General features: G+C 42.1%; 1 protein-coding gene across 1 annotated transcript; it reads right to left on the bottom strand.

Moving 5' to 3' along the window:
* Positions 1–28: 28 nt before the first annotated feature.
* Positions 29–11,438, bottom strand: si:ch211-69b7.6 (neuroblast differentiation-associated protein AHNAK). Its single transcript, XM_060047081.1, has 6 exons — positions 11,269–11,438; positions 10,824–10,960; positions 9,426–9,478; positions 8,898–9,018; positions 8,533–8,702; positions 29–8,403 (listed from the first exon to the last, which is right to left on the bottom strand). Exons 3-6 carry the CDS (start codon positions 9,426–9,428, stop codon positions 574–576), a joined length of 8,124 nt encoding a protein of 2,707 aa, XP_059903064.1. The 5' UTR covers positions 9,429–9,478; positions 10,824–10,960; positions 11,269–11,438; the 3' UTR covers positions 29–573.
* Between the last annotated feature and the right edge of the window lie 75 nt (positions 11,439–11,513).

Here is an 11,513-nt window from a genome sequence, read left to right as displayed (position 1 = left end):
TGGTGCCACTTGATTCAACGAAGCACAATTTGTTTAATATCATTTTTATTAAAATATATAACAAAATACACTTTAAGTACATGCTTATCTGCCAGTTAAAAATATATGTTTCAACGTTTATATTTCAATTTTGATAATGAATACAATGCACCTGTAATCCGGTTGGATTGTTTTTGGTTTGTAAATCGTAAATTAATGTATATTCAGCAAACAAAATGGCAGATTATATTTTACACATACTCTTATTAATACACCCAATTTTAATATATGGAAATATTCAAGAAATAACTTAAGAACTAAATTTCCAATCCATAAAAAAACATTTTGTTTCATGTCAAATGTTTACATTGAATTCCCAAATGTTTACATTGATGATGACAATGAGTGCAAAAGTACATATTTTATAATGCATAACGCAAATATATTGAAGAAATATATACAAAAGGTTTAGCAACAAATATAGGGCAACAAATATGTAACACATGACACATGACACATTTATTATTATTATTATTATTATTATTACATGAAAACTGTCTAACTGTGTTTAGAGATAGTCGTACTCCTTGTCTCCTATATGAGCTTAGAAAACCAGAATGTCGAGCCGTCTTCATTTGCATCTGGAACCTCGAGGTCCATGTTGGGTGGATTGAAGTCGAGTCTCCCCAATGTGTTTGGTCTGCGGTTTTGCATAAGTCCATTTTGCCCTTGTGTGGGGAAAACTGTAACAAAATAACCCTCGTCAGATGGTTTTCTATGTCCTGTGGGCAGCTTGGCGCTGGGCTGCCTGGTCTTCCTCGGTCCCTCGGCAGACCTTCTGTAAACCTGATGTCTTGGGTCCCGCGGGTCCATATGGAACCCTGCTGGGGAGACTCCATAGCCCTGGCTTAACCCTTCCCCTGACTGGTGCCTGGGGGCTGCTACGTTGAAACTCGGACCCCTGAACCCCCCTGAAACCCTGCCCATAGCGCGATCTCGTTGGGGTGCCCTGGACCTGGGGACATGATCCCTTCCAGTGAAGTCATCGATGTTGAGATCAGAACCAAAAACATACGCATTGGGATCAGAACCATGGCGGTATGGTTGATTGTTGTGGCCGTGACGATCGCCCCTTGGGTGTATCTCAGGAGACATTCTATATTGCAAGTTTACATTGCCATCTAAACCCGGGGTTTTCTTGCCTGTAAGATCTGACCTCTGACCTTTATAAGAGGGCTTGTTATAATGCAGTGCAGGAGCATCAATGTCAAGAACTGGAGCTCTCATGTTGAACTGAGGGCTTTGGATACTGGGCCTCATTCTGTTGAGGTCTACATTTGGAGCACTTAGCATTGGCAGGTTTGGTTGTCGACGAGCTGCATCAAAGTCCATATTAGATCCAGCCTGAAAGTTTGGGCTCCCAAATTGAGGCTGTTTAAATCTTTTATCAGGGAAATCAAGGTCACGTTGAGGAGCCTGGATATTTCCTGAGGGTCTCTTTACATCAATATATCCACCTTGGATCCCTGCTTTTGGCATTTTGACGTTCTTTGGAGAGCCAATGCCTATTTGAGGGACATTTAGGTTAAATTTAGGTGTGTTCATTTCCCCTTTTGGTAGTGAACCAGAAAGACCCACGTTCGCCCCTTGAGGGGTCCTCATCCGACCAGATGGAGCATTGATTTCAACTTTTGGGCCCTTCAGACCGGGGCCTTTCAATTTAGAAACAGAGAGGTCCATGTCTGGTGCGGTTGCTTTTGGTCGAGAGAAACCTATGTCTGGCATTTTGAACTTCCCCTCTGGAGTGTCTACAGCCATATTTGGTAGTCTTGGTGAAGACATATCAAAACTTGGGGCATCCAATTTTGGTCCAGAAAGACCCAAATTAGGCTTTTTAAATTTGCCATCAAAATCACCATCTGGTAATTGAATTCCAGCTTTTGGACCTTTAATGTTTGCCATTGGCATGTTGAAATCTACATCTGGACCATCTATGTTGCCATCAATATCAGGTCCATTAATGTCGGATAAGCCAATTTTGGGCATTTTCAAGTGGGGCATCTTTAACTTTGTTTTGGGTGAACTAATCCTCACATCTGGAGATTTCAGATTCAATTTAGGAGCTTTAAGATCCATTTTTGGCAAGTCCAATTTCGGGGTCTCAATTCCCCCTTCTGGCAATGTACCTGAGAGACCAAATTTGGGCATTTTCAGTTTCCCTGAAGGAGCATTAATGTCAATGTTTGGGGCACTGAGGTCCATGTTGGGCTTTTTGAGATCAAAGTTGGGCATATTGAGGTCTGGGGGATTTATTCCAGCACCAAGTTTAGGACCTGAAACATTGAAATCTGGGGAATTTAGGTCAAAGTCAGGACCATCTAGCTTTGGTCCTGAAAGTCCAAAGTCTGGCATTTTCATATTTGGCTTTTTCAATTTAAGTGACGGGCTGTCAAAATCCACATCTGGCATTTCAAATCCAGCTTTAGGACCTTTGAGGTTGACATTTGGCATACTCATATCTAGATCTGGACCATCGAAGTTGCCACCAACTTGTGGTCCTTTTAGATTTGGGAGGTTAAATTTGGGCATCTTCACCTTAGGCATCTTAAACTTTGTTTTGGGTGAACCAATGTTCATGTCTGGAGTATTCATACCCAATTTAGGAGCTTCAAGATCCATCTTGGGCAAGTGCAAGTTTGGGGCCTCAATTTTCCCTTTTGGCAAGGTGCCAGAAAGACCAAAATTAGGCATTTTCAGTTTCCCTGAAGGAGCATTCATATCAATGTTAGGGCCACTGAGGTCCATGTTGGGGCTTTTGAGATCAAAGTTGGGCATATTGAGGTCTGGGAGATTTATTCCACCGCCAAGTTTAGGACCAGAGACATTGAAATCAGGGGACTTAAAGTCAGGACCATCTAACTTGGGTCCTGAAAGTCCAAAGTCTGGCATTTTCATATTTGGCTTTTTAAATTTGAATGATGGGCTGTCAAAATCTGCATCTGGCATTTCCAATCCAGCTTTAGGACCCTTGAGGTTGACATTTGGCATATTCAAATCTAGATCTGGACCACCTATGTTGCCGTCAATGTCAGGTCCTTTAATGTTGGGTGATCCAAATTTGGGCATCTTCACCTTAGGCATCTTAAACTTTGTTTTGGGTGAACCAATGTTCATGTCTGGAGTATTCATACCCAATTTAGGAGCTTCAAGATCCATCTTGGGCAAGTGCAAGTTTGGGGCCTCAATTTTCCCTTTTGGCAAGGTGCCAGAAAGACCAAAATTAGGCATTTTCAGTTTCCCTGAAGGAGCATTCATATCAATGTTAGGGCCACTGAGGTCCATGTTGGGGCTTTTGAGATCAAAGTTGGGCATATTGAGGTCTGGGAGATTTATTCCACCGCCAAGTTTAGGACCAGAGACATTGAAATCAGGGGACTTAAAGTCAGGACCATCTAACTTGGGTCCTGAAAGTCCAAAGTCTGGCATTTTCATATTTGGCTTTTTAAATTTGAATGATGGGCTGTCAAAATCTGCATCTGGCATTTCCAATCCAGCTTTAGGACCCTTGAGGTTGACATTTGGCATATTCAAATCTAGATCTGGACCACCTATGTTGCCGTCAATGTCAGGTCCTTTAATGTTGGGTGATCCAAATTTGGGCATCTTCAAGTGGGGCATCTTAAACTTTGTTTTGGGTGAACCAATGTTCAAATCTGGAGTGTTCACATCCCATTTAGGACCTTTTAGATCCAATTTTGGCAAGTGCAAGTTTGGGGCCTCAATTTTCCCTTTTGGCAAGGTGCCAGAAAGACCAAAATTAGGCATTTTCAGTTTCGCTGAAGGAGCATTCATATCAATGTTAGGGCCACTGAGGTCCATGTTGGGGCTTTTGAGATCAAAGTTGGGCATATTGAGGTCTGGGAGATTTATTCCACCGCCAAGTTTAGGACCAGAGACATTGAAATCAGGGGACTTAAAGTCAGGACCATCTAACTTGGGTCCTGAAAGTCCAAAGTCTGGCATTTTCATATTTGGCATTTTCAATTTGAATGATGGGCTGTCAAAATCTGCATCTGGCATTTCCAATCCAGCTTTAGGACCCTTGAGGTTGACATTTGGCATATTCAAATCTAGATCTGGACCACCTATGTTGCCGTCAATGTCAGGTCCTTTAATGTTGGGCGATCCAAATTTGGGCATCTTCAAGTGGGGCATCTTAAACTTTGTTTTGGGTGAACCAATGTTCAAATCTGGAGTGTTCACATCCCATTTAGGACCTTTTAGATCCAATTTTGGCAAGTCCAAGTTCGGGGCCTCAATTCCCCCTTCGGGCAAGCTGCCAGAGAGATCTAACTTAGGCATTTTGAATTTCCCAGAAGGAGCCTTCATATCAATGTTAGGGGCACTGAGGTCCATGTTGGGGCTTTTGAGATCAAAGTTGGGCATATTGAGGTCTGGGAGATTTATTCCACCGCCAAGTTTAGGACCAGAAACATTGAAATCAGGGGACTTAAAGTCAGGACCATCTAACTTGGGTCCTGAAAGTCCAAAGTCTGGCATTTTCATATTTGGCATTTTCAATTTGAATGATGGGCTGTCAAAATCTGCATCTGGCATTTCCAATCCAGCTTTAGGACCCTTGAGGTTGACATTTGGCATATTCAAATCTAGATCTGGACCACCTATGTTGCCGTCAATGTCAGGTCCTTTAATGTTGGGCGATCCAAATTTGGGCATCTTCAAGTGGGGCATCTTAAACTTTGTTTTGGGTGAACCAATGTTCAAATCTGGAGTGTTCACATCCCATTTAGGAGCTTTTAGATCCAATTTTGGCAAGTCCAAGTTCGGGGCCTCAATTCCCCCTTCGGGCAGGCTGCCAGAGAGATCTAACTTGGGCATTTTGAATTTCCCAGAAGGAGCATTCGTATCAATGTTTGGGGCACTGAGGTCCATGTTGGGGCTTTTGAGATCGACTCTGGGCATATTGAGGTCTGGTGTATTTATTCCACCGCCAAGTTTAGGACCTGAAACATTGAAATCAGGGGATTCGAAGTTTAAGTCAGGACCATCTAACTTTGGTGCTGAAAGACTGAGATCAGGCATTTTCAAATTTGGCTTTTTAAATTGAAATGATGGGCTGTCAAAATCTACATCTGGCATTTCAAATCCGGCCTTGGGACTCTTAAGGTTGACATTTGGCATATTCATATCTAGATTTGAACCACCTATTTTGCCTTCAATGTCAGGTCCTTTAACTTTAGGCGAGCCAAATCTTGGCATTTTGAACTTGGGCATCTTAAACTTTCCTTTTGGTGAACCAATATTCACATCTGGAGTATTCACATCCCATTTAGGAGTTTTAAGATCCAATTTTGGCAAGTCCAAGTTCGGGGCCTGAATCTCCCCTTTTGGAAGTGTGCCAGAGAGACCAAAATTAGGCATTTTCAGTTTCCCTGAAGGAGCATTAATATCAAAGTTAGGGCCACTGAGGTCCATGTTGGGGCTTTTGAGATCAACTTTGGGCATATTGACGTCTGGTGTATTTATACCACCGCCAAGTTTAGGACCAGAGACATTGAAATCAGGAGACTTGAAATCAAAGTCAGGACCATCTAACTTGGGTCCTGAAAGTCCAAAGTCTGGCATTTTCATATTTGGCATTTTAAATTTAAATGATGGGCTGTCAAAATCTGTATCTGGCATTTCCAATCCAGCTTTGGGACCCTTTAGGTTGACATTTGGCATATTCAAATCTAGATCTGGACCACCTATGTTGCCATCAATGTCGGGTCCTTTGAAGTTTGGCGAGCCAAATTTGGGCATTTTCAAATCGGGCATCTTAAACTTTGACTTTGGTGAACCAATGTTCACATCTGGAGTATTTGCATCCAATTTAGGAGCTTTCAGATCCATTTTTGGCCAGTCTAAATTCGGGGCCTCAATCCCCCCTTTTGGCAGTGTGCCAGAGAGATCAAACTTGGGCATTTTGAATCTCCCTGAAGGAGCATTAATATCAATGTTAGGGGCATTGAGGTCCATGTTTGGGCTTTTGTAATCCACTCCGGGCATATTAAGGTCTGGAGGATTTATTCCACCGCCAAGTTTAGGACCAGAGACATTGAAATCAGGGGATTTGAAGTCAGGACCATCTAACTTTGGTCCTGAAAGTCTTAAGTCTGGCATCTTCATATTTGGCTTTTTAAATTTGAATGATGGGCTGTCAAAATCCGCATCTGGCATTTCCAATCCAGCTTTAGGACCTTTGAGGTTGACATTTGGCATATTCAAATCTAGATCTGGACCACCTATGTTGCCGTCAATGTCAGGTCCTTTAATGTTGGGTAATCCAAATTTTGGCATCTTCAAGTGGGGCATCTTAAACTTTGCTTTGGGTGAACCAATGTTCACATCTGGAGTATTCACATCCAATTTAGGAGCTTTAAGATCCAATTTGGGCATGTTCAAGTTCGGGGCTTCAATTCCCCCTTTTGGCAGTGTGCCAGAGAGATCAAACTTGGGCATTTTGAATTTCCCTGAAGGAGCATTCATATCAATGTTAGGGCCACTGAGGTCCATGTTGGGGCTTTTGAGATCAAGTCTGGGCATATTGAGGTCTGGTGTATTTATTCCACCGCCAAGTTTAGGACATGAAACATTAAAATCAGGGGATTTGAAGTTAAAGTCAGGACTATCTAACTTTGGTGCTGAAAGACCGAAATCTGGCATTTTCAAATTTGGCTTCTTAAAATTAAATGACGGGCTGTCATAATCAGCATCTGGTATTTCTAGCCCTCCTTTGGGACCCTTTATGTTGACATTTGGTATATTCACATCTAGATCTGAACCATCTATGTTGCCATCAATGTCTGGTCTTTTTAGGTTTGGGAGATTTGGCATCTTAAATTTGGGCATATCAAACATTCCTTTGGATGATCCCATGTTAAGATCTACTTTTGGAGCTTTAAGATCCATGTTTGGTAAATCCATAGCAGGAGCCTTTATGTTTGGACCACTGAGGCTCAGGTCTGGTGATTTCAATGTTGGTATATTGATGTTCAGGTCAGGAGTATTGAAGTCAAAATTAGGCATGCTCTGTGAGGGCATTTTGAATTTCCCTTTGGGTAAATCAGCGTTCATGTCTGGAGCATGCAGGTCTAGATTAGGAGCTGTGAGATCAATGGTTGGTGTGTCAATTCCAGAAAACTCTAAACCCTGAATCTTTGGAGATTTTGCACTTGCATTTATATCCACATCTCTTTTCTTTGGTAATGTACCAAATAATTTGAATTTGGTTTTTTTGACCTTAGCAGAGGGAGCACTTACTTTTGCTGAGGGCATTTTCATCTCCATATCGGTGTTAACATTTAGCTTGGAGAGATTTACGTTAGGCAACTCGTGGTCAGGAACTTCTACTTTTGATCCAGACAATCCAAAACTGGGCATTTTCAAATCTGGCATTTTGAAATTTCCAGAAGGGGTACCAATATCCATACTCGGTTGCTTGAGTTTAGTTGACTCGAAATCAAGGTCAATGTCAGTTTCCAGATATCCAGCTTTATTCTTTCCTAAGCTGATATCTGGCCCCTGTAGATCTCCACTATAACCACCTTCTTGTGCTTCGGGGCTAGAGAGACCAAAGTTGGGAATCTTGAACTTTGGTGTGTTCTGGCCTGCGTTGATGTCCAGCCCTGGAGTATTAACAGTTTTGAGACTGAAGTCAGGTGATTTGAGGTCAGCATCAATATTGAGATCTGGTCTTTTGCCTGACAGCCCAAATGAAGGCATCTTGAATTCTCCAGAGGGTGAATCAAGATCTAAATCAGGTTTTTTTAGGTCTACCGTGGACCTTGTCACTGTAGGTAACTCAAAGTTATGTAAACCCATATTAGGGTTGTCCACATTTAGGGGAGGATTCCTAAATTTCTTGGAAGGTCTGACATGAATAGCACCTGAAGAGATTTCTGGGACATTTATATCTGTCTGTCTGGTTATGGCTCCATTAAGACCCAGGTCTGGAATTTTAAATCTTGGCATTTTTAATGATTTTTTAGATCCTTCAATTTCTATTTTTGGTGCATTGCCGTCAAAGGTTGGGTCACTGATCTTACCCTCGGTCGGATATATTTCCAAACCAGGAAGACTTCCATTGGAATGACGCAAGTTTAGTTCAGATTTTGTTTTCAAATTGAGGTTTCCGTCTGCTGTCGGTGTGTCCATTCTGGGAGTCTTTGTTTTGAGTAATCCAAAATCAACGCCAAGCCGAGGAATTCCACTGTCAGTCATATGGCTTAAATTGGATAACTCCGGTCTGCTTCCTTGAGGGTGTCGCACTCCATCGCTGGAACCACCCACACCTCCATGGCCATCCCTCATGAACCTCTTGATCTTTGCATTGTAGAGTCGGCTATAGGAGTCGTTCAGCATCTGGAACAGAAAGACCCCTTTTTTGACAATTTGACCATACATGTATCTGACATATACATGATTTAGTGACAGTGGTTTACCATGAATCCCCTTTAGCAGTGACTTTATCATGGGATTAATTGGACTAACCTCTCCTGGGCCCTTGGAGACTGAATCCAGGTTGCCGAGACTCTTGCTCATGTTGTTCTTGGTGAGGACTTGCATGTTGTTGCTAAATGGTTCCATCAGCTTCAGTACTTTCAAAACCTCCTCTTTGGACAGTTCATCGAAATTAATCGATGCACCCACAATTTCATCCCCTGCAATTCAAACATTATGTGGTCACGAAAGGTTGCTTGGAGTTTTCAAGGTCTCTTATTGTGCATATATGTATGCATACCACAAATATAAACATATAACATACATATTTCTTAAACAAGGTGATAACCTTTTGGTTTATAAAAGCCACTGTTCATCAGACTCGTTTTCATGGCAAACAACATCAGTGTTCCTACCTTGGTGGAGCCCCTGATTGGAGGAGGACCCAACGCCAATGCTTGAGACGACCAGTCCCCCGCTTGCGGACTCCTCCAGGGTGAGGCCGTCCGACATACTCCTCCCTCGCCGATGAGTTGGCTTGGAAACAGAAGAACATGTCGTTTAAAACACCCATCCATTTAACGCTGAACAGGAACTCCATCATTTCATCAATCAATCATCATTCATAGAGTGCTTTTTACAACAATTCAAAATAAATAACACAAAAAGGAAACTAAAATATGAGAATTCACAGATACATTGATCCATTACTAAATAAAAAAAGTGTAATAGTGTACATTAAAAACGTTTTATTATTAAAAAAAAAGTTACAAATATTGACAGATTGTTCCTCTGGCAGACTGTTCCAGAGGTGCGGAAGCCAAACACTGCCTCCTGTAGGTCTCAGTGACCGGTGCCCTGAGGAGCGATGAGGAGGCCAGAGGACCTGGGCGAGCATATTCAAGCACATCTTTACACCATGACACTCTGTTAGGCTTTCATACCATGATCTCCGTCTTCTGCTACTGTGGTGGGGATGAATCCATCTGCATTCAACCTGCAGGAGTCAAAGGCTGAACATTCAGTGCGCAGCTAGCACAAGACATATTAGCATTGAAGAGCTGGAGGGACTAGAAGTAAATACATGTCGATTCAATAGTGGATCCATCTATTGAGAGGTTCAATAGATTATTGACAAAAATACTGAACATCAAGTACTGGACACGGTTTTGAGATATCAGAGGCATTCTGAAGGAATTCCAAGTTACTCCCTGGGAACAGGTCAAACCAGGATTGGACCCCACCCTCTCATTCCTGGGGTAGGACCGGTACCGGCGCACCCTGTCTTTAATCGACAGTCACATGACAGTGTGATGTCTGAATAAATGATTACTGAAGGTTCAGGCTTCGACTCAACAACAGACAGACCAGTGAAACCAACTCCTGAAGCTGTTTACCATTCAAGTCCTTGAATGGTAAACAGCTTCAGGAGGTGGTTTCACTGATAGCAATAGTATTATTACCAACGTTATTCTAACGGCTATTCTGCAAAGCTAAATTCTGACGGACCAAAACACTCAGACCACAAACGACTGCAAGTAATGCAAGGATATTTAGTAATTTTCTTAGCAACAGAGTGTGATAGTTCAGCAAATGAGTTTGTCTGTTTTTCACAACTTCAGTAACTATTTGTGTTTTCCATGATTTCCATTAACAGCTTGAACTGAAGCCGTTTGTTTAATATTGCACTATATAGGCTATTGTGGTTAACAAACCAAAGTGTTCTTTACAGATCTAATATCTTGGTTTTCCTTTACTAAGAGTACCAGAATCATGTGACAGTTATAGCTAACACCAGAGCTATAGCTAACAACAGAGTTATAGCTAACACCAGTTAGTTATGACCAGTGTTGTTTACATTTAGAAGCCCCAAGCAGTACAAGTATAGTATGTATTATAATATTATACTATTATAAGTAGAATACTAGTTCCTAATAAAGTAAATGTATAATATGTGTGTTATATTATGTATCATAATCCTAGCAGAATATTCTAGTGTTTAGGAGCATTATAATATGTGTTATAGTAGGCCTACTATTATAATTTATTATTCTAATTCTAGTTCAGAGCATAGTATTCAAGATTATATTATAATATTCTATCATTATATTATGCATTATAATAACAGCCCGGGACATTATAGTATGTATTTCAATGCTAGTCCGGAGTATTGCAGTAATTAAGAGTATCATAGAAAGCAGTTTGACAACTCCAGGCTTGACCGATACTACCAACATGGCGTCGTCATTCTCAGGCAATAAAGTTTAAAGTCCAGCAGACACACCTGCACTATAAACGCATGTACAGACACACAATGTGAGGGAGAGACGTCGTACTCTCACCTGAGGCCTTCCTGGGGTCTTCCCTGGGGTTCGGATGATGGTCGGATGCTGTGTGTCGGGTGTGCGCGCCTACGTCTCTGTGCCTCCCATAGTGATCTGCACACTGACAGCGGCTCCACATCGCTCCACTCTCAGAGCTGGAGAAGAAAAACTGGTTTGGCCTCATACATGCCGCCTGTTGCCAACCGCGTACACGCCCTCATCAGTGGACACACCCATAACACACGTGAGCATACTCGCACGATCCAGCTGTTTACGTCAGTAACGCATATATACATGCAACCACAGACTTTAGTCGCTTCCTCACAAGTATAGAACACACACACACCAACACCCACAAATACACCCCCAGACACACCTAGTATTGGGACACACAACTTTAACAACACATAATTTCAGGAGACAACGCCTTCATGGAGAAAAAAAAAACACCAACAGAGCACACCTCGCATCAGGGCGTACACACGGAAGCGCACGTGAAGATATGCTGACAAGTTCCAGGTGGGTGGGGCAGCCATTTAGTCTCAGTTGAGTCATCTGGCTTTGAAACGTGTGAAAGCACAAAGAGAACCAGTAGAACATAGAAAGTAGCCAGGTATATAAAGCGTGACACCGCCACTGCTGGAGACCTGGTCTGACCTCGGAAGGCGGCCATGTTGGACGGCCCACTATTTTATCAGAAGATTTGTC

The sequence above is a fragment of the Gadus macrocephalus genome, chromosome 3, assembly GCF_031168955.1.
Source record: "Gadus macrocephalus chromosome 3, ASM3116895v1".
Lineage (NCBI taxonomy): Eukaryota > Metazoa > Chordata > Actinopteri > Gadiformes > Gadidae > Gadus > Gadus macrocephalus.
The sequence above is the reverse complement of the archived record's forward strand: the minus strand, read 5'-3'. Positions and strand labels throughout refer to the sequence as shown.